Here is a 27,511-nt window from a genome sequence, read left to right on the forward strand (position 1 = left end):
TTACAGCACAGCAGATCAGCGTTTGAAGCCCTCAGATCAGCGTTTTTGCAGCAGCCAAACTCAGCATTTGCAGCAGCAGATAGCATTCCCGGTCGTCGTCACCGTCATCTCCAAACATTGCATCATAGCCTCTCAAGTTTGCATCAACATCTTGTACCAAATTTGTGCAATCAATAGCATAGACTTCTCGCCATCGAGAGAAGGGCCTTCGGAGGAGGGTTTGACAACTTGTTTAGTGTCGTATTCTTCTCTCTTTATCTCTCAGTCTAAACACCTTCATTCACAGTGTTTATCCACTTTGTTTGTGATCACTTGCAATCTCTCATTAAAGGACGGAAGGCTCTCCCTTCCCTAAGTAAAAGGAACCTTAAGCACAGTTTGGAGCACTCGTCTTGAGCAAAGTTCAACATTCACTTCCACTGCACCTTACAGAACCAGACCAGACCAACTGTATTGTGTGTCCTGCAAAAGTGACATTGTAGCTTGCTACAAGGTGCCCGCCACAAGACCGCTCACCGTCTCGGTGAGAGGAATACTCAAAAACTGTGAAAGAAAACCACTAGGTATTGCATCTGTACAATGGTGAGCTCCTGATTCTATCATCCAAGAGATAAGAGTTGTGGCCACTGCTGCACCCGAAGTATCAGACTCTGGAGGTGGAGTTATCAAATCGATGGGAAAACTCTAGACTCTATGAGGGCTCTCCACAACCATCCACTCACGCGCACACTCGAACCCACACTCACAATAATCTTTGAAGGAGCCGAGTCTGCTTTGTTTACATCCTCGTGTGCTCTAACGCCAGTTTACATAATTTCCTATGTCTTATCCAATACTCTCTCTCTCTCTCTCTCTCTCTCTCTCTCTCTCTCTCTCTCTCTCTCTCTCTCTCTCTCTCTCTCTCTCTCTCTCTCGTCCTACAAGCTCGCGCACTGCAATTGGGTGCCCACAGGCTCGCGCCACTCCCCCCTCCCCCCCCCCCCAGCTCGCGCCAGCGCCACCCTCCCCAGGCCCCTACCTGGTCAGCAGCGGGCTCATTTTTGAGTACCTGCTGCATTTTTGACTGCTCACACCAAGATTGGAGGGCTGGTCCAGCCCTACACGCAGGCCCTTTTCCAGGAATGCAGGTCCAGCAATACACACAGGAATTCTGTAAGAAAGAAGTTTTCAAAAATACAATTTTTCACAGAAAATTTGCAATTCTTGCAACTTTTTCAGAAGTACAGAACAGGTGCTTTGTGCAAACCGACACTGAGACGGGCCTGACATGGCGAAAGGAGTGACCAAAGAAGAAATGGCCAAGATGGACGACAAACTCCACACCGCAATCAAAGAGAACAAGAAGTTGGTGGACTCCACCATCAACACTATCATCAACCGCCTCTCCAAGCTTGAGAAAGAGGTGGAAGCCTTGCATAAGGAAAAAGAAGAATGGACCAAGGAGAAAGAGACTAAAGAACAAGAGCACAAGAAGGAGACCGACAAGTGGAAAGGAACCCAAGAGGAATGGAAAAAGGAGGAGGAGGAAATGCAAGAACAAATGGCCATCCTCAAGGCCTCCATCGCTTCCCTCACCCCCGAAGAAGGGGAAATCAATAATGAAACCAAAGAGGCCATTAAAGAGGAGCTCACTAAAGCCCTCACCGAACGCTTGGAAGACAAGCTCGAAGCAACGAAAGAAGGATGGGTAGAAGTGGTCAAGAAGAACATCAAGAAAGAAGCAAAAGAGAATGCACACAAGGAAGAAGCTCTCCTTGTACACACCACCCTCGAAGAGGAAAAAATGCGCCATGCCCGTTGCCTCAACATACGAGTCACCAGCATTGAAGAAGTGAAGGACTCCACCCCCGAGAAAGATGGCAAGACTTTATGTACCACTCTCGGATACAAAATAGAGGAATCAACCCCCTTCACCAAAGCTTGGCGAGCCGACAAAGACCCCATCAAGAAGAGGCCTCTTATCCTCCAATTTTCATCGAAGGAAGCACGGACCCTTTTCATTCGAAAGAGGGTAATTTTACGAGGTCTCACGGCCCCCCCCATCTACCTAGATGATGACCTCACAAGGATGCAAGTAGAGCATAGAAGAGCATGCATGCCTCGGATACAACAAGCGCGCAAAGAAGGAAAACGGGCCTCCTATCGCGACGGTCGCGTCATCATTGATGGCAAAGCCGTAGCATAGGGACTCGCGGCCTATGAGACACTATGCGAGGAGATACACATGGCAGTTTGCAACTGCAATGGCTCTTTGTGGACACATCCAGGGAAACTGGAAGAGGTGATGCATGGTAGACACATCATTCTCCTCACAGAGACACGAGAGTTCAGAGAGAGGCCTACCCCGAGTACAAGATTACCAATGGGAGTCTACACACAGGAAGTGTACACGGCACAACACTTCTAGAGGATCTGGCGGAGTAGTAGTCCTCTACCGCCGCTCACTTCATAGCAGGATACAGATAGTAGCACGCGATCCAGAGGCACGCTACATGTGGATACGGATTGAGCTATCTGAGGAGCACATCCTCCACATCGCCGTATGCTACTTTGCACCTAGCAGCTCCAGGTTTGCACAGACAAGTGGAGGGGAGACAGAGGAGGTACACACACACGGAGGAGAGGAGGAGGATGATACACACTCACCATATGCATGTCTTAGGGACGAGATCATGGAGTACTCTAGACTAGGTGAAGTCTTCCTCACGGGGGATTTCAATGCCAGGACACAGAGTAGACAGTGTGATATTTAGGCTTCGACGACCCAGAGCTACTCTCCACTATGGAGGACACAGGGGCAAAGAGGATCTCTAGTGATACCACCACACCCACACCATATGGGAGGCACCTACTTCGCTTGGGATCACAGCACCGTCTTGTTATCTATAACGGGATGGCGCAATGGCCATCATCCGGCGGCCTGACTTGTATACCGCCATCAGTAGCCAGCGGAGGTTGTACAGTGGACTACATCATTGGCTTCAGAGAGACAGCCCACCTACTCACATCCTTCACCATCCCACCATTGCCTATCGGGGCTGACCACGCATATATCGCCCTCTCTCTCACTGGCTCACCCATCTCACATACACCACCTACATCCACACCATACACCACTATACACTTCACACATGAGCTAGCCCACGTTTACTCATCACATGTATATGAGGGGATCTACACTCTCGACCCAGACACACCACTCTCTACACTCACTAGCCAGCTCTCAGTAGTTCTACACACACCTCAACCCTCCGCTGCTTTCCACACACTACCCACAGTGGCTCCCCCCCCCCCCCCTCTGGGACGATGCCCCAGAATCGCTGGTACGACAGGGAGTGCAGAGATTTATACAGACAGCTACGGGCTCGACGAGCCTTAGAGGAGATTACTGAGAGTGAGGTCAGACGACAGATGAAGGCCATCACACGCCGTAAACGGCGGGCCTTCGAGGAGGCACAGGAGCTTGAGCTATACCACCTTCTTATGAGTACAGACTGCGCCACAGCATGGAGGACTCTGAGAGAGCCACGCCCCACCACCCCCCTGGAGGACCCCCAGATTTGGCATGATTATGCCGAGCGCTTGTACCAGATACCTAGGCAGCCACTGATCCCAGAGCCATCAGATCCTCGACCTACCACCTCGACTTTCTTCACATCTAGCATGGTGGAGAGGGCCATCCAACGCCTTCAGCATGGCCGATCAGCAAATCACACTGGACTACAGAGTGAGCACTTGATATATGCAGCAGACACTCTTTCCCCCTTGATAGCACGTCTCTTCAACCGTGCCTTGGTTGAGGGACTACCAGAGGAGTGGACTATGCACACCATCGTGCCTATCCACAAGTCTGGCGACACCCTGGATCCAGGGAACTACAGGACTATCATGATTGGCCACACACTGGCCAAACTATATGGGGCTGTTCTTGAGGCAGAGCTTAGCACGCATGCGGAGGCATCAGGGATACGAGCGTCAGGATAGGCACGCTTTCGACGCACTTTCTCGACTATTGACCACATTTTCGTGCTTCGCTACCTGATCGATGGAGCGAAAGCACGGAAGAGGAGACTCTACTGCTGCTTTGTGGATTTCCGCAAGGCCTTTGACACTATCCCTAGAGAGAGACTCTTCCAGCGCCTTCAGAAGCTACAGATACCATCTGAGATGATATGGGCCATTCATTCTTTATACGCACAGGTCTTTGGTAGAGTGCGCTGCCCAGGTGGACTATCGGATTCCATTGCTAGCACTATTGGTGTGAAGCAAGGATGTCCCCTCTCCCCGACTCTATTTGGTCTCTACATCGACGAGATATCAGATTACATTCTACGCACAGGAGGGGCGGGATCAGACTTGGCAAGTATACCAGTACATATTATGCTTTATGCTGATGATATCATTCTAGTTTCTGAGACACGGGAGGGACTACAGAGCCACCTACGAGCCTTGGATGATTTCTGCACACATCGAGGGCTCACAGTGAACCTTGGCAAGACCAAGGTCATGATCTTTCACACCTCCAGGACAGTGCGCAGCAGAGCAGTACTCACAGCAGTAGGCGGGCAGGTCGATGTGGTTGATTCATATGTATACCTGGGGGTGACTTTCACTGGCACCACTGGTAGATTTTCCATGGCACAGGCAGCCCGAGACCGGCTTACACGAGGATATGCAGCGCTGGCCACCTTGGAGCGCAGATGCCATCAGGCCCACTTCCAGGAGCCCCGCACCAAGGGGTGGCTTTTTGACACTCTAGTCACACCTACCATGATGTATGCAGCCGCTGTATGGGCTCCAGGGCTATCTGCATCCCTATGGGCACAGATAGAGCGCCCACAAATCATCATTATCTCCCGTTTGCTCCACAGCAAACCCTCAGTACCACATGATATCATCAAAGCAGAGCTAGCTACCCCACCGATGCTAGTAGAGGCTCTCTTTCAGACAGTTTGTTTCATCCAACGCATGCGAGAGCTCCCACCAGACAGACTCACCCGCAGAGCTTTTGAGGCATCGATACAACTGCATCAAGAGGGGGACACGAGGGCATGGTACTCACAGGTCATAGAGTGGTTTACATCCCATGGCTTGGACATCACGGATCTGCCCCCTTTTCAGTATGATCCCGACTCCCCTCACATACGCCTCTCACACACCGAGAGGAATCGAGTTCTCAGACAGGATCTCTGGCAGCTATACATCAGGGAGACATGGATCACACCCAGAGAGCCTCTTCCCACGAAGAGGCAGTACTACAGAGACCACTTCCTCACTATTCTAGCAGATGGTTTCATCCAGAGACCAAGATACATGGATGTCTATATGCCACATAGAGCACGGGTCGCCATCGGACAGCTCAAAGTATCATCACACCAGCTAGAGATTGAGGCAGGCAGAGCGGCACATGTCCCCAAAGCAGAGAGGATATGCAGACTTTGCACAGCAGAGGTTGAGAGCGAGGAGCATTACGTATGCAGATGTAGAGCATATGAGGAGATTAGAGACAGATATCCGACCTTGTTTGCAGATCAGCCCACTCTACATCAGATCTTTGAGTCCAGAGACCAGCGACAGCTCGGCCGCTTCCACATAGAGGCACAGCAGCATCGGGACTCCCTCCTCCAAGCAGCACTAGGGATGAGAGACGAGCGCCTTACACAGCTCGCGGACTTTTTCCAGAGGACCATAGCAGCACCATCACTTTCGACCACCCAGAGAGGAGTGACTCTACAACAGGCTGAGGAGGTCCGAGCTCGCAGACGCCCACGCACACATGGACGTAGGGCACCCCGCCTACACCAGAGAGAGATCCAAGAGATCCAGGAGCACTACTACAGATCCTTGGAGGAGCGACGTACTCGGCTTTTGCAAATCCAGCCGCCATCTTACGCGGATTGTCCGCACCCTACCCATCCATGCATCATGTATTACACCCTGATTATGGGACTAGATGGAGTTAGAGATAGGATAGCATCTCATGATTGTATTTACCCTAGCATATAGGATTGCATCTCTCCCCCCGTTTTTGGAGCTCCACCCCCACCCTCTTTGAATCACCTCCCCCCAGACATTACATAGGATAGTTTACTTTTACTTTTGTACCCTTTTATCCTTTATGGATACACAGAGGACACCCACCTCATGTACTTTGCTTTGTCTCATACGCCGATTTCGGCCTCTTTAAAGTTTATAGACGTTAAAAAATCTTTCTTTCTCTCTCTCTCTCTCTCTCTCTCTCTCTCTCTCTCTCTCTCTCTCTCTTAACACCCCCCCCCCCCCTTTTTTTACATACACACCCGCACCATGACAAGGAAGCAGAAGAAGACTTTTGTTGACATCCTGACACAACCAGATCGCATCCCTCCACCAATCATAAAACCAACAGGATGGGAATCTTACCTGCTACAAGAAATGAAGAAACGTCAGAATGAACTCGGTCTTGTCAAACAAGAGCTACAGAAGAAAGAGGAACACATAGCAGACCTTCAAACAAAAGTACAAGAATTGACAACAAAGCAAACAGCAATGGAAGAATTCCCACCAAAGGTTGAAAAAGACCAATCTACAGCTAAGGTAACTCCACAAAGCTTTTCTGATGAAGTTTTGTCTGTTATTAAAGAAAAAGAGAGAGTACAGAGCATAGAAAGACATTTTCGAATTGGAGGTCTTCCCGATGGGTGGGACACGCAAAGGCATGAAGATGAACAAGATGAATCTGAATACACTGTAGAGGCAGATACACTGACTAACCGATTGTCTCGGGTGGTCCCCTTCATCGATTTGGGAGAGCCAATGCATGTGGAAGTCAAAGGGAAACAGGCAAAGGTTTTCTACTATGATATGAAAGAAAAGATAGTAGTCATGAAGCAGACAAGGTCATTCAAAGGTACATCCGTTTGGATATCAGATGAGTTGACACCTACCCAACTAAAGAACAGATCAAGAGAACTAGAAAAAGTGAGAGAAGCAAGGAAAAAGGGGAAGTGGGCAGTCTATAGAGGAGGAATAGCCATCATTAGAGAGTTTGTTAACAAATCACCTCAAGAACAGGAGACTAAAGAAACCTGATTGCACATCTTTCTTTTCTTTATATGTAGAAAGCATGGGTAACATGTTGTAATGGTAAGCTCATGACCATGGAGCTCTGAGCTACTGAGGTAGTTTTATTTTATTTTCATTTTGCTATGATGGAAGACAATGTAACCAAAGATGTATTTTGATATGTCCTATAGGTCAGCTTTGGCCTCGACAGGACGTTAATATCTCTCTCTCTCTCTCTCTCTCTCTCTCTCTCTCTCTCTCTCTCTCTCTCTCTCTCTCTCTCTCTCTCTCTCTCTCTCTCTCTCTCTCTGTGTGTGTGTGTGTTTCTTTGTGACCATGGCAACTCTTGAAAGGGCTCCCTCTTCAATGGAACGAAATGCCCTTCTAAAAGACCTCTATGAGAAGAAGCAGAACATAAGAAGAATTGCAAATGAGGTGGGCTCAATGGCTTCCGAACTTCGAGACGTTTGTGCCCGCATGGCTATACAGGAGGTCAATTTAGAGCAAGAAACTGCCAGAAGACAGGCAATTGCCATGGAAAGAGAGTTGGAGGTTTTACATAAGAGCTTGGAGGAAAGGAATGGCCAAACGACTACAACTGCCGCTGTTGCAGAGCAATCTGTGATGCAGTATTTATGAGAATTGGTAGATGCAAGGGCAAGATTAGGATCAATCAGTGAAACAATTGAGACCAATGCCTTATCTGCGGCCACAGCTCAATCACAATACAAAGTTTTAATGAAAGAATTGGAGATGCAGAATGAAGCTTTGATTGAGCAGGATGCATATGCAACGAAGCTTAGTCAGCAACTTCTGGACTTACAACAAGAACTTCATAAAAGAGAGGGCTCCCAAAAACATTTGAAAGATGAAGTAGAGAAGATGGAGGCGGAGATGAAATTAGCAGTTGCAAAGATGATCAACCGAAAAGATTCCGACCTTCAGAGTTCCTTGCAAGACCTTACCATGAAAAATGTTGAGCAGCTTGTGAAGCATTTGAGTGTGAAAGGTGAGGAGATTGTGCGGCAGAGAGAAGAGCTGCGACTACTTTCTGCTCAACTCAAGATGAAGGCCAGGAAGCTTGAAGCGCGGGTGGATAATCATCGAAGTGCAGATCAGGATTTGAAGAAGAGAGTTCTTAAGCTTAGTTCCAAAGGACTGCGGAAAGGAAGGAAAAAGAGTTGAAGGATCTTCGAGCTCGGCTAGCATCCCAACCATCTGTTACCAAGCATAAAAGTGGGGTGAGGGGTGGATAGGGGAGGCGAGGCCTGGGCAGGGACAAGGGGGCGAGGCCTAGGCGCGGGGCGAGGCCTGGGCAGGGGGGGGCGAGGGGAAACTAGATAGGGGCGAGGGGAGAAAGGGGTGGGTAGGGGCAAGGGGGCGTAGATAGGGGCGAGAGGGGGAGGGTGGGTGGGTAGGGGTGAGGGGAAAGGGGTGTATATGGTGGGGGTGTGGGGAGGTGGATAGGGGATGGGTAGGAAACAGCAAACAAAAGCAATAGATACAGATACAATGCGAACATAGCAAATACCACTTGAGTTATAATGGCAACGGTCCTCCTATTGCGCTCCTTTGCGACCTTACCTAGTGTGAATGCTTTTAGTAAAGGGGCAACTGAGCAATCAACTTTTGTGACTTCTACGCTATTTGTTGGCTTAAGTGGTTCATTGGGCTCAATTACAGTAGGAACACAGCAAAAGGGTGTGACCTCAGGCAAAGGTTGAATAGATAGTCCATAACAAGGCGTAGGCTTGGTAGCTTCCAACCACTCTAGCAGATCTTCGTTCGACCCTTCAAGTGTAGTAGGCTGTTCTTGTTGAGGATTGGTTTCCATTAACAACTAAACTTGCTGCACAACGGGATCCATGCCTCCTCCTAAGCGAATGGGTTGCATCGGGGAGGCAGGAGTATGTATCCACATTGCGTCATTTCCCCAATCACGCAGTGCATTAATATGTCATAGCCATGGTCTACCAATGAGCAAGGGAAATCCTCCCTCAACCTAGGGAAGACGAACCACAACAAAATCCAAGTTAAATGTGAAGTCTTGTACCTGCAGAGGCACTGTGTCCACTATGCCCATTGGGTAGACTGTCCGTTGGTCTGCCAAAGTCAATGTAAAGGGAGCGAGCTGGGTAGGCTGGAGACCCAATGCCAACATAGTGAATTCGGGCATCAAGTTGATACCCGACCCACCATCCACTGACACCGGAGAAGTGGTGCCCTAGAATAGACGCGGTGAGACAAGGACTCCTGTAATCAGTGAGCGGAGCAGCGGGAAATGAAATAAGGTAGGACTCTAAGGGCTGCACCGGTAGGTGCCCGCCACTAGACCATGCACCAAGATACAGAGATTGAATGATGGAAAGGGTGTCACTTCAAAAATTTGCATCAAGTCGAAGCATGTTGTACAATGACACCTGCTGAAAGGTGTTTTGCAAGAAAGTCTCTGCTCTAGGATTCTCTCTTTTGATCAGTGCTTGCTCTGGTATCTTGAGCTTCTACAAGTCCTCTACTGCTTCTATGAAGGCACCATCAATATTTGAGAGAAGAGAGGTAGGTTGGCTCTTGGCACTACCTGCTGGTTTGTCAACTACTAGGGGAGGTTGACTCATTTGTGACTCCCTGGAGATGAAAAAGTTGGACCGTCAGGGGGGCTGAGACCAAGAGCAGCTCTCTGTGCCCGTGTGAGCACACGAGCAAGCTCTTCCACCTGTTTCAACCCATTTTGAGAGGCAACTACAAGAGTGGAAGGTGGGGCCTGTGGAATGGTGCTTACTGTGATTAGGTTGATCTTTGGGAATGTAAACTCCTGCTGGTCCTGGCTTGTGCTTGCAGATGTGGATGCGCATTGGTTTGGGCAGTCCTTACTATAGTGATACTTAGCTTCAGGGCAGTGTCGGCAAGGAGGGGACCATTCTGGCAACGGACATTTTCTCTGATAATGTCCATAGTCCTTGCACCTGTAGCACCAAATTGGCCTATTGGAGGGGCGAGGTGTCTCGGCCCTTATTGTATGGGGACGGATGCTGATGTGTAGAAGCTTTGGGGAACTGAAGGAGCATTGGCATATATATACCTTCATAAGTTCAGAATAGTCTGAACTCACGAATTATAAGAGGGAATAAAGCACTCATAAAACTATAAAAGCAAGGGACACACGAAAAGAAAAGAAAAACAAAAACAAACAAACTAACTAACTAAATCACTTTGATTGCTTCGAAACAAAACTAGATAAAACAAAACATTATTAACTTAAAAATGTTTTCAAAAAAGGTATGTGTAAAATAAGTTGACGCAACTTACTTGGCTTAAAACAAGTACTCAACTTTAAGAAAAAAAAAAAAAAGGATAAGACATCTTAAAAACTTAATCCTAGAAATCAAACTTCACACAACAACATATAACGAAACACATTCTTAAGTCCTCAGGTAAGCTAAATATGAAATCGAAAAATGAATACTACTACAAACCTACGAAGAGCAAAGAACCAAACTTGACAATATGTGATCTCAACTTCACTTCTTGTCCAAACAAGAAGAATAAGATTATCACCTTTATCATGCATAGCTTGGACAACAGCTATGACATCCCTACTCACGTCGTCAGTGCCCAAGAGTAGGTGCAGGTTTACATAGAGGTCATTCATGCTTTGAACGTACTCTACAAAACCAACGAGCTGAGTTTCTATCACCCTTCGGAGGTGATGGGCATACTCAGCCATGATAAAGGCTAGCCATTGTCAAGCTATAGTGAAAATACTAGAAACGCTAAAGATCAAAACAACAACATAAGGTGTTATTAAGTCAAACAATAAGTCGGCTTTTTAGCTCCCCACTTCTATTGAATTTACTACTGATTATCTTGAACATTCCAAAGGAAGAAACACTAAAAATAAACTTACTACGATGCAAAAATGAACGAACTTTTTTCATGATTCTTTTGAATGAGTATCCTTTTTCAACTAGTAAAGAAATAAGATGGCAAGATTGAACAACAAAAGTAGATTTACTAGAACAAAGACGAGAAAATCTGAATAGTTGAGAGCAAATGACACCGTACTTAGCTAAAAGAGAAATGTTCAAAGAAATGTGAGGCATGCGGATGATTTTTAGATTGGCATATTCTGGTTCAAGGCGCTTATCATAGATATCTACTTCTAATACCAAGGGAGTCTGAAAAATCTTAAGGTCTAAAAAGGCACAACAATCACTATTTGTGGTACAATTAAGTTCACAAAACTCCTTGGGATAAATCCCTCCGCCTACAGAACTCGAATTCAAGTACATAAAATCTTGAAAAGAAGGAACGTCGGGGACAAAAAGATCATCTACAAAGCGTCTTACATTGCATAACTTGTGCAAAAATATTGGGCAAGTGTTATCAAGGACAAGACGCTCCATAAAATCAAACTCATAAGTAAAAAGATAGAAATTAGCAAGAAAAACAGCACAATTGGTACCCATAGGGATACCAATTGTTTGCTTGAAAAGAGAGTCGCCGATGGTTATATATAAATTGTCCAAAAGAAAATCTAGCCAAGATATGATGTCAATGTCATCTACAATCCTGGTGAATCTCTTTCTTCCTTTGTCTACATCTACATTCTTATTTTTCAGCCATAAGAAGTCAAAGTTCAAGGCTGACTTTTCTACTAGCAATGCCTTGTACCTATCCTTCTCAAGCTTGTACGCAAAAACTTTTGAAATAAGAGACTTGACTCTAAATTTAAGGTCCTCCAAATTTAGCTTCGTGTATAGCGTTGTAAAGTCAAAAGTTTGGAGACATAAAGGAGAAGATTTCTCCTTAAGGCTTCTTGAAGAGTTCAAAAACTTTAAAACAGGAATCACACCTACTGAATCATTTAAAATCCAACTTGAATCGGTGGGTACGTCTGCTTCCTTTAGCATATTATTCCACAATTCATTTACGCTAGGTAAAATGGCTTTGAAACAATAACTAAGCCATTTGGAAACCTCGGTCAAAGAGGTGTTACAAGAAGCAGCTATAAATCTAGGCTTTATAGGGTTCTTGTGGAACTTCCAAACGGTATATAAAAAAGGTAATTTAGGCTGGCACTTAAAACCAAAAGACTTACAAAAGTCTTCATGTTTCAAGATAACCTCTTGCATTGAAAGATCACAATCACTGTAAGTCTGAGAATTTACTTCACCTAACAAGCATTCTAAATAGAACTTTTTGCACGTAACAACAAAGTTATTAGAGCACTTATCTACATAAGAGATTACAAAATCACGATGAAATTTCCTAAGAGCATCACGATCAGAAGAAGATAAGCTATTCCTTCCTGAAGAAACGTTCTGAGAGCAAGATGCTAATTTCAAAGAAGCTTTCTTGAGGATTACAAACTTCCAATGGGTAAAAATACCTTGAACTCCTAAAGACTCCTCAAACTTTACTACGAAACTAGAAATTCCTTTTTATATGGCTTTGAGAAGGGAAGAGTCGTTTGAGGAAGGGAGCCTATATTTAGTACCTCTTGAGAAAAGGTCTTTCAAAGAATCCGAAGGAAGGATAGAACAATCGGCAATAACTACATGACCCAAAGCTCCATTTACGTAAGAAGAAAAGGCAGTTTTACTACAAGGGCAATCAATACTTGAGATTGCAAGCCTCTCTTGCTTTTTAAGATTACGTCCTATGTCACTATAGTTGAAAGCTTTTTGTCCTAAAGTTTTCACATATTTGAAAGCTACGACAGGATGGTTCCATACCTTTCTCACACAAGGAGGGAGAGCATCCAAAGCTTCTTGAGATCTCAAAATAGAGCTTAATCCAACCTTGTCTAAGTCAGGGGAGGTAAAGATAGTTATCAACAAATCTTTCTTTCCAACCAAGGGATTTTTCAAACTAGGACATTTGGACTTCAGAAATTTGCCTAACAGTACTCGAAGTTGAGTACTATGAGACTCTCTTAGCTCCAAATCTTTATAAGAGTAGTTCTCAAGGGTATACAAGAGCTTAAATAGGATCCTTATATTATACCTTTCAAATATTTTATAAGAAAAAGAACCCAATTCCATGGCGCTAGATAAGTAAATCAATCTCCGTTTGAAATCTCTATAAGCAAAAATTCTATGGTTAGAAGGGTCATCACTCTCAATTCTAGAGATTGAAGCCCTAGGGAGACCTTGTACTCTACTAGAAATAGTGTTGTGCAAAACAACTGGATTGATTTCAGGGATAGAAGGCGGATCTGAACGAGAACCTTTAGGAATCCAAATTCTTTTAAACTGACATGAAGGGAGAACTAACTCGGGTTTGGGATGCCTTCGCCAAAGCATAGGTTTCTTATGGTAAATTGTCTTATTTTTACGTAAAGAAGACTTTACTTCCAAGTTGAAACCTTTAGGGAAAAAAGTATGCAAAGTTCTCATCCAAAACAACTCTCGAGGCCACGCTGATTTATAGAACTCTTTAGAGTTTCTAAAATTACCTTCATGTGCTCAATGGGAAAACAACGGAAAGACTCAAACCCATGTTTTGCTATTGCCACATACAAGGGTTTCACACTTTCACGTACGGTGCTCTTACTTTGAACTTTTCTCGCTTCTCTTACATGTTCCTGAAAACGAACAAAAGCTGTTCGAAAGGTTTGGCAAACATACATCACAGAACTATCGTGAATATTATAAATAACATAAATAACTTGAGAGGTATGAACCGGACTTAGAGGACGATCTACCGCAAAATGTTTTTTCCTTGAACGCCTCAAACGATTGAGGGCTTTTATGGAAGAACTTGTGTAATGAGTACTAACTAACACATTCTTAAAAGAAGCCCAACGAATAGGACCATCACCAAAAACATGCAAATTATTCAAATTAGACTTAGCTAAAAACTTAAATCTTTCTTGATACAGACTATGACTACTTCTAGCTACTGAAAAGAAAGAAGGGTCGAAAAGACGTACCTGAGAGTCATCAACATTGCTGGTTGAAGCTGAAGAAGAAGTAAAAGTGTTTTTCATTTTTGTAGTAAGGTCGGTGTTTCAGATCAACGCCCGCCTCAAGGCTAAAGATCCTAAGGCTAAATTGGTGCTAGCCACACCCCTCATTTGTATAGCAGGGCTGCTGCCAAGCAGTGAGGTCCTTAAATAAGGCTGCTTGCTACACTCAAAAGATCATCGACAATAGCGTGCAATCGAGTGCCCGCGATCCCTTGCTAGAATCACTACTCAACCTCTCCTCTCACAAGAGATATTCATGAAACCGCACAAGAAACCCTTGATCCAAAGGACCCAAATTAAGAAGTTATTTTTATTTTTTAAGAGATTTAAGAGAAAAACATTATTTATTAAAAACATGCAATCTACAAAGTTAGATTTATAACTTTCTCACTACAACTACCAAACACACACACACAATCAAAAGCAAAAAACAACAAATAGATAAATCAAGACAAATTAAGAAATAAAAGACATAACACTCAAACAAACCAAAATCAAGACGAAAAGAAGCTCTACACAATAAATTAGGATCCAACCAAAATTACAAAAAGACCCATTACTTATTATTATTATTATTATTAAAAAAAATATTTAAACCAAGGAATAAAAGTAATACACACATAAAATTACATCGACACACAAATGAGTATAAGATCGGTAGTTGTTGGGGTATGCACACCCTCCCAATATATCTTCATGAAGCTCAACAGCTGGTCACCACTCGGACGAAAATCAAAAAGATTTGCATGTCCGCTAGATGACTGAAAAATATACCTTCATAAGTTCAGAATAGTCTGAACTCACGAATTATAAGAGGGAATAAAGCACTCATAAAACTATAAAAGCAAGGGACACACGAAAAGAAAAGAAAAACAAAAACAAACAAACTAACTAACTAAATCACTTTGATTGCTTCGAAACAAAACTAGATAAAACAAAACATTATTAACTTAAAAATGTTTTCAAAAAAGGTATGTGTAAAATAAGTTGACGCAACTTACTTGGCTTAAAACAAGTACTCAACTTTAAGCATTAGCATGATTAAAGCTGGGAGATGCAAAGTTGTTGTGCATACCTTGCATAGGAGGTGTTGTAAGCAGAGGTGGCATAGGGTGTTGATGGCCATAGGGTGAAACCATGTTGGATGTAGGTGTCAACCCTTGTTGAAGGTTTTGGGGACGAGGCTCTGTTGTAGTTGCCGCATTCCCTTTAGATAATAGCACTCTTTGTCATCATGGCCAGGTTTCTCGCAGAAATGGCAATAAGCTCGAAGTGGGCAGTCCTGAGGAGCATGCCCTGGAGAGCGACAAGAGGTACACCACACCATCGGCGACTTAGTGTCTTGATGTGCCTGGATCTCTTCTAGCTCCCGCTTGAATTGTTTTAAAGCCTTACTATGGAGATTTTTCCGGTCTAAGAGAGAAGGACCTCTCCTCTTGAAGTGCTCTTTGCAACTTCAGTCCTTTTCACTCCCTATGTAGAGAAAGCAAGGAGTCAGAGGGATTTTTCGTGAGTGCTGAGGCAGTCTCCACTTGAAAGGGGTCCTTGAATAGCCTCCTTGCTCCTTCTATCTTGGTAGACTGAGACGTCTTTGGAAGAGCTTTCTCTACCCACTTCTTGACCATAAATTCCCCTGGTTGCTGAGAAAGCTTGGCAACCAGAGACTTGGTTTTAGTCATGAGTTCTGTAAAAGTCTCCTCTGGCTAGAGCACCATGTTGGCCAACTCATCCAAAACCTTTTCCTGGAAGTCACCTCGCCTGAATGCTGCACAGAACTGTTGTCTTAAAGCTGCCCAAGTTGGAAAGTGATTCTTTGCAAACTGATTGTACCACTTGTCTGCTAAACCATCCAAGGTTGATGGAAACAACACCAAATAAGCATCTTCTCTATTAAGACCACGACCTCTACAGAGAGAGACAAACCTCCTTGCATGGTCGTCTGCATCTTCTAAGGAGAGTCCCTTGAAAGTAGGAAACTTGATGTTTACCTTGGCCAAAACACTGGTCAACTCCTCCATGGCCTCTTGCTCAGGAGCCTGTAGCTCAATAGCTTGCTGTAACAAAATGGGAGAGGGCTTTATTGGGGAAGGTGACCTGGAAGATGTAGAACCGGATGGAGGAATGGATGATGCCGTATGTGGAGGTATGGGTGATGAGGTTGGTGGACTTCTACTAGGTACCAAGGGTTGACGTCTTTTGTGGTGGTACTTCAGAGGACTCAGTAGTGCGCTTTTGACGCTCTAATGACCGCCTTGTATGTGTCATGCAGTAACCACAAATCCAACCAAGCTTTGGGCAAGAAGACCTTTATCTGGCTGAACACCTGTCTAGACTCTACTAGACCAAGGCGAGCGACTAGACCACCTGGCTGGACCAGGGACGAGGAAGGACTAGACCAAGACGAGAGTTGGTTGGACCGAGGCGAGAGAGAACTAGACCAGTAGGGTGAGAGACTAGGTCAGCTAGACTAAGCTATCTAGGCTGAAACTGGACCAGACCAGCAGGCTGCACTGTGCAAGGCGAAGCAGGCGAGGCTAGGTAAAAACCAGCTAGCTCCTCGATTTGTACCTCAACAGAGAGTGAGACTTCAGTTGAGGTCCCATAGGGCATGCCAAAAATGAGAGCGCCTGTAGCGTGGATAGTGTGTCGTGCTCTCTACAGTGGGTGCTCCTCAGTGCAATGTGCGTGACATCTCACTCAAACAGAATGAAAACACAAGAAACAATAGATAACAGCAAATCGACAGAGACATAGCAACAGACCAGAACATATGGACTCGACTCTCTCAAAAAAACCAGTATAGACTTTGGCGTGGCAGCAGTTCAGCCCCAGCCCAGAACTCACAGGTACAATGGGGGTGTCGAGGCTCAGATGTGCAGGGATGGTGTAACGAGGACGTGGCAGTTATTAACCATGTCACAAAGATGTGGCAACTGCTAACCTTGGTTGTTGGTTTCTTTCCAATGGGGTTTAGTTTATTTGTTTAAGACCCTCTTTTTGAAGTAGCAAACGGTCGGACATTGTATGGCCAATGTGAACGGTAGATTCACCCGCAGACGAGAAGTGGTCGGCACTGGAATTCGTATGGTAAGAGGATGTCTAGGCTCAGAGCAAGATCATATAGGTCCCCCCGTCGCACTTAGCAAGTTGGTGGATACTAGGAAGTGAACTCAATTAAGGCGTAAAGTCAAGGTGGGACTACCAACAAAAAGTATCCGACAGTTGGGCCACATTGCACTTTTGGATGCGGTCCCAATGAGGATAGGTGGTCAGAAGACCAGTGGGAGCCCAACCGAAGCATCTCCTAAAATTTAGGGAACTGCTATTTTGGGCCGTGAAATGTGTTCGCGTCATTACCTCCGGTATGACTAGGGGAACATTTTACAACTCTGCCGCGAAGTCAACTGGGCAACCGGTCAGGATATTTTTAAGCGGCAAACCCGAAACGGGCAAATGCTTGTAAATGCGCCAAGTGGCAAAAACTCATGAACTTGCCTCATGCAGAAAAATGGGCGCTGATTTTTATGCTGGGAGAGGCCTCATTTCAGCTTTTGTCACAGGTTAAGAGCTATGGAGTGCTTCCTTTCCCTCTCATGTACAGTGTGGTGCTAGGAGTGATGCCCTGCACACTACACACTGCTCTCTCTCTCCCCTACGTGCAGTTATGTGATGCCCCACAAGAGGGCTACTCATTTGACTGATATACAGTTGTGTGGGTTCATGCTTTTGTGCTGAGGCAAGAGCCTCCTTGAGCAGGAACAGGGATAGCTAGCTGCTGCTCCAAAGCAGGCACTGGTGAGGGTCATAACCTCACCGTACAGGTGCAAAATCAGCGCTGTGTATGTGCTGTAAATTCACTGTTTTTCAGCCGTACGGACGCCAGGACCATTGGGAATCGTGCCCCACTGGCAGAGGACAGTTAGGGGACTGTTTAGGGCTGAAAACAGGGCAAAAACCAGTAAATACAGCGTGCTGAATTTACTGTTTTTGGACAGGAATCAGAGGGTATACGCCAGTGCAAGCGAGTTCCAGCAGGGGAATTGGTTTCGCGCAAGTTTTGGGGCTGTTATGCTGCCAAAATTTGGCCAAATCAAATGGTATCTAGGTGGATACACGTGAAGGATTCCCAGGACCTTACCTTGTAATTTACCTTCCTAAAGAATAAAGAAATACCGAAAGGGGCGCCAATTTTGGGGACTACAGGTTGTCGCGTCTGCTCGGAGCATTCTAGCTTCTGAGCCGTGTGTGTGTTTAAGTGTTAACTCCCGTCGCAGGTTCTCTTTGCAAAGTGCTCTGTGTGTGTGTATAAAGTAAAGAATTTCGGGTGAAAGCCAACGCCTACCGCCCTATGGGCCGGTTTCAGATGGTGCAGAGGTGCTGTGTATAGACTCCCTCCTCTAGACGACGGCACTGGACCATATATAAAGAAGATGATAATGATGACCCAACAGCTACTACTCATATGTACAACCATAAAGAGCCACCAACGGCTCATAGACGTCAGCCATCTAAGTCTATCTCTAACTGAGTGGTGCTGCTGGCCTGGCCAAGATGTCCACTAGACCACCGTCCGTATCCCTGCCACGTGTCACTGCCCAACCCAGAAAGTCCGTCGAGTGTGAACCAGACCAAACCAACTGTACTAACTGTGTGTCCTATGAAAGTGACATTGTAGCCTGCTACACAAGACAAAACACAAACACTCTAATTGGATATAATTTTTTTATCTATGGAGAGATCAAGGTCGAGGACAAGCAGAAACAAGACAAAACTAGACAATATGCGTTTTCTCCCTCTATCTCCTGGGGTGAAAAAGCATAATGTCACCAATTGCAAAAAGAAACATCACAATTTAGACGATTGCCAAAAAACCGTTACTATTGATGGTGGATCCTTCCCCTAGATAGAGAATTCATTTCAAGAAAAATCTCTTTGAATTATAGTCTACAGTATTCATGTGAAGTCAACACTCCATTCCCAAAACCTAGAGATTTTGAGCAAAGCTCATGATGACTCTCTATGTGGCATTGGCACACAAGATGAGACAATTTATCAACAAATCTTGAAAAACACCAACCTTTAAAATCTCAAAAGATACTACTGTTGATGTTGTAACAATTTTGCGTGACAAAGTAGAGACAATTTTTAATATGGAAAACATGTGTACCTGAAGAGGATCTTGAACAACATCATTGAGAAGATACAAATTTGCATCATCAAGTGACCTGTACCAATAAAACCATGTCAACCTCAAAAATAATTTAGATTTAGAAATACAAAGAATAACAATTTGGAAGACACTATAAGACTCAAAAACTAAATATTGCTAAGAATCTTGCTTCAATTAAGGTACTAGATGAAGACTATTAGCCAGTTCAATCAAACTAACCTATTTTGGTATTATTATCTCGCTAAATATTGCCTAAAACTAGTTGAGTACAAAGCTCTTGTTACAAAGATTGATGTTTTCAATGTTTCAAGGTTTAAAAGCTGCAAAGCGCATGATTTGAAACAAGTTTTGTGTTTCGGTCGTTCCGCCAAAATGTTTCGCACATTCGAGGTTTTGGGGTTTCAAAGCCACAAAACGTATTTTTATGTCATATTAGTGCCTCCCCCATAGAAGTGTGAATAGTATTGTTGTAAGCAGACTCCACCAATGGCAAATAGTTTCTTTTTTTCCAAGAAAACGATCCTTCTATTAGTTAATAAAACTGCCCATAGGGCTACAACCACGTCTACTAGAGAGGGCTACATCAACCATGAGGGGAGACTCTCCCAATGAAAAAACAGCATATGTACAATGAGGGCTCAATCAAAGAGGGAAAAACCACACAGGTGGATGGTAAAGACATCTGGGCTCACCCCGGACCATGGTGAAGAAAGGCCCAGGGCGCCAGAGTTGAAGAAACTCCTCTCTACGCTTCCGCATGCGGTCGGAGCTGTCACAAGCTGCTGGCGTGTTAAGTCACTAAAGAATGAATCAAACCTGGGCCTAAACCCTAAGAAGCAGAAGCAAAAGAAGAAGAAGAAGAAGTGGAAAATTGATGACATGGCATCCAATACAAAACTTCGGATTTTACGTTGGCCTGTTGACCTGGCAAAACCGTACGGATTTTCGTGTTTTGCGCTAACTGCTAACGTGGCAATTGTACGGAATTTGGTAAAACACGCTCACAGTTTTTGTAGCTTTTTGGACCAATTGCTTTTGAGTTTAAAGCTTTTCATGTAAACTGCTTTTAATGGCCAAGGGCCTTCAAAATATGAGGCTAGAGCTCATTCTCTTGCACTCTTCTGGGAGAAGGTGCAGAGCGTGGAGTACCAGCTTGTACTGTGTTGATGCGATATAAAGAAATACCGAAAGTGTTGCCAAGGTTTGGGGCCAATACTCTCTGGGGTGAAATTCCGCCACTCCGTGTTGTGTGTGCTCTCTCTCTTTCAGTTTCAGTTGTTATTGAAGTGCTAAAAGTCTGTTCAGTCTGTTCTTTTCTCTTGGCACGAAGTACCCGTCTTGTGGCAATGGTATCAGAGCATTAGGCATGTGCTTTTCTGAAAGCATACTGGTCCTACAAAAGAGGAGACAGAGCAAACCAAAGACTTATTAGGCACTCCGACCCTTACTTCATCGTGCATCGGGCGCACTCCCGTCTTCACCGCTCATGTCTTACAGGGCATAAGCCAAAGAGATCACTTGCAAGAGAAGGATCCAAGATTTGTTTCAAGCTGTTGTTTTTCTCAGATGCAGTGTCATGCAGTGGTGGAAGTCTATAGCTACCAAGCCACACACTCCGAGGACTTGGCAAGCTTTCAAGAAAATTTTTTCCCGAAGTTATATGGTTTCTGATAACTTCCTTCAGAGTGCAACTTCAGGCAGAGTGGGGTATCCTGAAATGCTTGCCATGGGAACCCTAGCAGATTATAACTTGAAATTTCTCGACATCTCTCAGTAGGTGTCTCTTTTCGAGCTTAAAACCTTGGAGGTCGAGTGTGATTGCCGGCTCTTGGGACTACCATCTCCGTCAGAAGAGCACTGTCTGTCCAAGAGCTAATGGACCATGTTGTGGTCGGCTACAACCTTATGGAAGGAACCTAACCCTAATTTTTGGTGCAGGTTTTAGGATGGAAAGTCAGTCGACTTTTTGAGCTCGACTGATGTCGAGATTGCTTTTTAAGTTTGAATTTTGTTCGAGAATCTGTAACAGACTTAGACACTCCAAGTCAAGAATCTACCGCGACAACACCAAATAACCACTTCAAAACAATTCACAGTTCACAATTTATTCAACACTGGCCCGGCGAAGTTCCTTGCCTAGAGATATTGGCCCCAAAGATTGGCGCCCCTTTCGGTATTTCTTTTTGTATTAATCTGAGTTCGAAGTACAAGAGTGCGGGCAGGCGCTCACACTCAGACTCTGCGTCTAGATGCTCTGAGTTGTGAGAGGCCAACCCGTGTATTTAAAGGTTACAAGGGATGCCAAAAGCTGAAAATCAAAAGCCCAAATAAAGCAAAGGTTCTTTCTCTCTCTTGCTTGTTAAAATAAAGCAAGTCCCAAAAAAGCTGTCCTTTTAAAATAAAGCAGAAAAGCTCTCTCTTTCTCTCTTGCTTAATAAAGCAAAAGGCTTTTCTCTCTCTCAATTGCGTAGGAAATAAAGCAAGCCAAAATCTACCAAAAAGCTGTCGTACAACGCTACCACGTCCGCAATACGGAATTTGTCACAAGACGGGCACCACGTGGCAATAAAAAGAACAGACTGAACAGACTTTTAGCACTTCATTAACAACTGAACTGAGAAATAGAGAGACAACACGCGACACGGAGTGGCGGAATTCCACCCCAAAGAGTATTGGCCCCAAACCTTGGCGCCCCTTTCGGTATATCTTTATATTGCATCAACACAGTACAAGCCAGTACTCCAGACTTTGCACCTTCGCCAGGAAGCATGCCAGAGAATGAGCCCTAAACTCGTATTTAAAGGCCCTTGGCCTGAAAAGCAGTTACAATGAAAAGCCTTCAAAACTCAAAAGCTTCTGGTCCAAAAAGCAAAGCCAAAAGCTGCCAGCATAAATCACGAAAATCCGTACAGCCTGCCACGTCATCATGCCAGCGCAATTTTTGAAAATCTGCCACGTCATCAATTTGCGTATGTGCGGGTCCTGCTTTATTTTAATCCTTTATGTCACTTGGGGCCCCATCGAACAGGGTCCCCATAAGTTGGTAGGACTTCTTCTTCTGTTACTTGTTCTTCTTAGGGTTTAGGCCCCTCGGCCGACATCTGCAAGTTGACTCCCTTCTTCAGGGCTTTGACACGTCAACTGTTTGTTACAAAATTCCGCAATTTGCGTTGCCTACCACGTGTCATTTCTGCAATTAAGGTTAGGGTTTTTGCAATTAGGGTTTCTTGCAGAGACAGCCGCATCATCACTTTGTGACATACCCCCCTCTTGAAAACATTGTAATGGCCCTCGATTACGCCTGCAAAACAGACAGAGGCCATAAATCGTCTTAGCAGACACTGATTGTTAGTACCTACGTACTAGGAACACACATCTAGCACATGTACACATCACAGGACATCACTAGACATCACATGACATTCAACATTCATTCGGATCTTAGACCATGATTTATCGGCAATGTAGTTAGCAATCGCATCTAGATCCAGTCGGGACCTCATAGATGCCTGATTGACTAACCCCTATTGCAACCATGTCTATTCGAGATCATTTAGACCAAAATGCTGCAGTCATTTCGGTTATCAGTTCCTGCACTTAAAAACAAGTCAAGAACAAATCAGTTTCATATTCAGGAATTCCAGTTTATAAAGTCATACAGCAGAATACTGTCCGCTCTCAGTATCCCTGAAGCTCAAAGAGACATCAGTGACTCTAGTATTCTAAAAATCAAAGCATCTGTTGACAAAGGAGCGGAGAAACTCCCCTCTTGTGCATCCCACTGCACCAGATCTGCGGCCAAGCTGAATTCTGGGTTCCATTTGGAGTAGACTATGCTAAACCAAAAGCTTCGAGGTAAAGTTTCACAATCTGAGGAGTATCTGCTAGGTCCTCCTCCTCCATCCACTTCGCATCCTATGCAGGATAGTTCTTGAATTTAACTAAGAACGCCTTCTTACTTTACCTTTATTCTTTGTGTCCGTATGTGCCAAAATCTGTTCAGGAACAAGGATCTCCTCGTTTTCCTCCACTTCGGGTTCCTCGTCGAGCTCCCCATCTTCAAGCACATCACCTTTGAAAGGTTTCAAGAGACTCACGTCAAATGCGTTGTGAATCCTTCAAGTGTCAGGCAGTTTCAGTCGGAAGGAGACATCATTTATCTTTTCAGAGATCTGGAAAGGTCCGTAGTATCGCATACTAAGCTTTGGAAAAAGCCTCTCCTTTCCCTTCTTCTTTCTCAAGCGTGCCTTCTTAAAACGTAAGAGCACCCAATCATCCTCCTTCAATTTCAAATCGCGACGATGGCAATCTTCTTCTGTCGTTCTTGAGATTTCTGCAAAGCCTTGCGGACTTTGGTAAAAGCCGTATCTAAGTCGCGCGTGTATTCATCCGCTTCAAAAATCTTATCTTTCGTGCTTAGGAAGCGTGGAACCTTCGCAACACCTTCAACAATCTCAAATGGCGCCTTCCCTGTCGAAGAGTGTATCGTGTTATTGTAGGCAAATTCCACCAAAGGTAGATACTTTCCCATTTGAGTCTTTTGATCCAAGATATATGACTTCAATAGATCTAAAACCACTAAATTGTCAATCTCAGATTGCCCGTCAGTCTACGGGTGGCACGACGATGAGAACTGCAACCATGTGCCAATGTTCTCCCAAATTGCCTTCCAAAACAAACTCGTAAATCTGGGGTCCCTATCGGAGACAATCGTCTCAGGCATGCCCTGTAATCTGAAAATCTGGGCCACAAACAGTCTCGCTAAGTGATCCGGCTTGACTGTTTTCTTCACTGGAATGAAATGAGCCTGCTTGCTAAATCTGTCAATAACAGTTCAGATATCATCGTGACCACTCTGTATTCTTCAAAACAGTTCAGATATCATCGTGACCACTCTGTAAATCTGGGGTCCCTATCGGAGACAATCGTCTCAGGCATGCCCTGTAATCTGAAAATCTGGGCCACAAACAGTCTCGCTAAGTGATCCGGCTTGACTGTTTTCTTCACTGGAATGAAATGAGCCTGCTTGCTAAATCTGTCAATAACAGTTCAGATATCATCAAAAATGAAATCCATTGCAATACTTTCCCAGGGGCGGGTGAGTATGGACAAAGGCTGTAACAGTCCCTGTGTTTTATGCCGATCAAACTTGACCTTCTGGCATACCAAGCAACTGCGCACAAACTCTTCAACATCCTTCTCAAGTCTCGGCCAAAAGAAGTCTCTCTCTATCCCTTTCATGGTGGTAGCAATGCCGCGATGACTCGTAAAAGGTGGATAGTGGCATTCGGTCATAACCTTTTCCCTCAACGGCTATGTAACGCACAACATGGTTTTCCTCATCAAGTAGCCATCCCGAATGGAGCATCCTGCTACTGTCTCCCCATCCCATATCCGTGTGAAAACGTCTACAAAATTTGGATCTGTGGCATACTGGTCAACCATATCCTCGAAGCTCCTATGATGTATCGCGGAAATAGCTAGAACCAACAGCTTCCGAGACAAAGCGTCTGCCACCATATTCTTCTGTCCTTGAACATGGACAATCTGGAAGTAAAACTGTGACAAGATGTTCACCCACCGCATCTGCTTTTCCAATAGCTGCTTCTATAACAAGAAGTAGCGCAAACTCTGATGGTCTGTAAAGACGGTAGAATCTGCTCCGAGTAGGTAGTGCCGCCACTGAATAAGAGCATGGATAACCGCCAAACGCTCTTTCTCATAAATCTATGCTGTCAATTTTGGCCTTGAGAACAATCGGCTCTCGTAAGCAATGACATGGCCTTCTTGAATTAAGACCGCACCCAGACTACGACCACAAGCATCATAATATACTTCAAATGACTTCTGCAAGTCCGGCAAAGTCAAAACTGGTCCATAGTCAATTTCTCTTTCAAAGTCTAAAAGGCAGTCACCTCTATGGGTCCCCGCGAGAAAGGGACTCCTTTCCATGTCAAGATATGCAAGGGGGAAGCAACCTCTGCAAACTTTCGAATGAACCACCTATAGTACGAACACAGTCCCAAGAAGCTTCTAACTTCATGGACATTCTTCAAATCGGGCCAATCACGAATAGTCTCTATCTTGGCCGGATCCATTAGCACTCCTGCTGCTGAGACAATGTGTCCCAAAAAGTGTATCTCTGGTAGGAAAAATTCACTTTTCTTTGCATTAATCACTAACTTGTGATCTCGTAATGCTTGAAAGACCTGCAGCAGATGATCTCTTATGTTCTGTCTCATTCTTGGAGAAAACAATAATATCATCAAAGAAAGTGCCAACAAATAGCCTGTACTCTCGAAAAATCTTGTCCATCATCCGATTAAATGTCGCAGGAGCATTGGTTAAGCCAAAAGGCATTACCAAAAACTCAAATAACCCAAAAGTCGTTCGAAAGGCTATCTTGTAGACATCTCCCGACGCAATTCTGATCTGATGATATCCACTCTTCAAATCAATCCTGCTAAAACACGAGGATCCCTGTAATCTGTCGAGTATATTATCGATCCTAGGAATCGAAAATCTGTTCTTGGTGGTGATTTTGTTGAGAGCTCTATAATTGATGCACATTCTCCAGGATCCGTCTTTCTTCAAAACCAACAACACTGGAGAGCAATACGGTGAAGTACTAGGCTGGACAAGACCCTTTTCCAAGAGGTCTTTCACTTGGTTCATAATCTCTTCGTTCTGTGCTTGGCTCACACGGTAAGGTGGCCGGTTCGATGGGGTGCTTCCAGGGATCAGATCAATGGTATGATCTTCAGGGTGAGCAGGTGTTAACTCACTTGGCAGGCCCTCTGAGAAGCAATCGGCATGAGAGTGGAGAAAATCTTGGTATTCTTTATCAAGTTCATACATATTTGTCCTATCCTCATCATCACTTAACTCTTTCATAAAGATCGAGTAAACAAACAGACTAGATTTTATTAATTTAGAATTGGCCGAAGCCGATACAATAGGGACACACTCGCCCTTAAGTTTGATGTCAAGTACAATTGTTCTGCCCTTCTCCGTACTCAATGTCGCTTTCCTTGCCCAATAGACGACCACGGCGTTGTTCTTGTGGTACCAGGGAATTCCCAAGAGAACATCACAACCTTCCAAAGGCATTATGTAGAAGTACTCATGCCCCAAATACCCCCGACAATGCAACCGAAGTTTGCCAATGACAGGTGTAATGGCTACGTCCCTACCGGGTGCCGCTAGAACTGCCTCCGCAAGTGGTCCCATCCGATCAAGAGTGATCTCGAGCCGCGCCGCCAATTCCGGTGAGATGAAGTTTGCCCTGGCTCCTCCATCAAAGAAGATAAGGGCTTCTTGATCTTTTACTTTGCCCCAAGCTCGGCAAAGTTCTATACTCTCGTCCAACGTGTTGGGATCGGTACCCACGCAATCTGGAACCAGTCTTGTTTTCATCTTGCCTTTTCTTCCACATTCCTCAGCTGCTCTCGAACTCTCAAGCCTTTCGTCGTCCTTGTCGTTCTGTTCTTTCTATGCCTTTTTAGGGCACTTCGCGGAGATATGTCCAATTTCCCTGCATCCAAAGCACTTCCCCTCCCTGATGAAGCGAGCTCTCTCCTGAGGAGTAAGCTTGGGTCATGCATCTTTCTTTTCAGAGTTTCTCTTTCTCTTTCTACTTTCATTTGTCGAAGTCTGTTCAGCTCTTTGTGTCATGATCTCATCAGTGGGGTAAGTGAGACTGCCAGAGTGGATGGCAAAACCCGTTTCGCATGACTCATCAACTCTTGCATAGAAGCTGACTTCTGTTCCAAGCAGTGATCTCGGATCTCTGTAGGTAGACCCAAGGTAAACCGCTCAATCTGTTCCTTGAACGAGATCTTCTTAAATGAAGAGGCGGGTAGAAAAGAGCTCCAGAATCTCTCGCAATAAGCGTCCACTGTATCCTTCTTGGTCATCCGAAGATGGCTCCAAGCAGTTCATATATCACGTTCATACCTCGAGTCAACCATGAAGAAATAAAAAGCCTCTTGAATTTCAGCCATTTAACTGGCGCAGTCTTGCTTAATAGAAGTGTGGACCACCAAGTTCGAGCATTCCCCTTAAAGTAAGGGGCAGCTCTCCAAATCTTAGAGTGCTCTGAGTAACGTCCTCCCGCGAAAGCGATGTCAAACTGTTGTACAAAAGACAAAGCCTTCGAAGCATCTCTATATCCCGAAAAGATGTCAAATTTAATTGATTGTCCACCTTCTTTAAACTCTCGGACTTTCTTGCTTTTGTCTTCCAGAAAGTCATACTGGTTGGCTTTGTAAAAATTCTTCTTCTTTGCATAAAAGTTGTTGTCGTCAAAGTCAGACTATCTGTAGACG

At 44.7% G+C, this 27,511-nt stretch overlaps 4 protein-coding genes and 1 pseudogene across 5 annotated transcripts in view; 4 read left to right on the forward strand and 1 right to left on the reverse strand.

Moving 5' to 3' along the window:
* The window catches only part of LOC147455118 (uncharacterized), a 95,990-nt gene that overhangs the window by 62,616 nt on the left and 5,863 nt on the right, over positions 1–27,511 (reverse strand). For both annotated transcript variants that reach the window (XM_086513954.1, XM_086513955.1), the window contains one exon: positions 19,182–19,239. In XM_086513954.1, coding sequence (XP_086370080.1) covers positions 19,182–19,239 — 58 coding nt within the window. The remainder of the gene's footprint in view (positions 1–19,181; positions 19,240–27,511) is intronic.
* On the forward strand, positions 1,097–2,185 carry LOC147455119 (uncharacterized). The gene has a single exon (XM_086515159.1). It carries the CDS (start codon positions 1,268–1,270, stop codon positions 2,183–2,185), a length of 918 nt encoding a protein of 305 aa, XP_086371285.1. The 5' UTR covers positions 1,097–1,267.
* LOC147455120 (uncharacterized) lies at positions 3,484–4,091 on the forward strand. Its single transcript, XM_086513956.1, has one exon. The coding sequence runs from the start codon at positions 3,484–3,486 to the stop codon at positions 3,982–3,984; it is 501 nt and encodes a 166-aa protein (XP_086370082.1). The 3' UTR covers positions 3,985–4,091.
* On the forward strand, positions 4,093–6,006 carry LOC147455121 (uncharacterized). Its single transcript, XM_086515160.1, has one exon. It carries the CDS (start codon positions 4,168–4,170, stop codon positions 6,004–6,006), a length of 1,839 nt encoding a protein of 612 aa, XP_086371286.1. The 5' UTR covers positions 4,093–4,167.
* Positions 7,381–8,300, forward strand: LOC147455122 (nuclear envelope-associated protein 2-like; annotated as a pseudogene).

This window comes from Adiantum capillus-veneris, chromosome 6 (assembly GCF_014529385.1).
Source record: "Adiantum capillus-veneris isolate H3 chromosome 6, ASM1452938v2, whole genome shotgun sequence".
NCBI lineage: Eukaryota > Viridiplantae > Streptophyta > Polypodiopsida > Polypodiales > Pteridaceae > Adiantum > Adiantum capillus-veneris.

Coding starts and splice junctions, on each gene's coding strand:
- LOC147455121 (XM_086515160.1), top strand. CDS start 4,168: ATGATATGGGCCATTCATTCTTTATACGCACAGGTCTTTGGTAGAGTG.
- LOC147455120 (XM_086513956.1), top strand. CDS start 3,484: ATGAGTACAGACTGCGCCACAGCATGGAGGACTCTGAGAGAGCCACGC.
- LOC147455119 (XM_086515159.1), top strand. CDS start 1,268: ATGGCGAAAGGAGTGACCAAAGAAGAAATGGCCAAGATGGACGACAAA.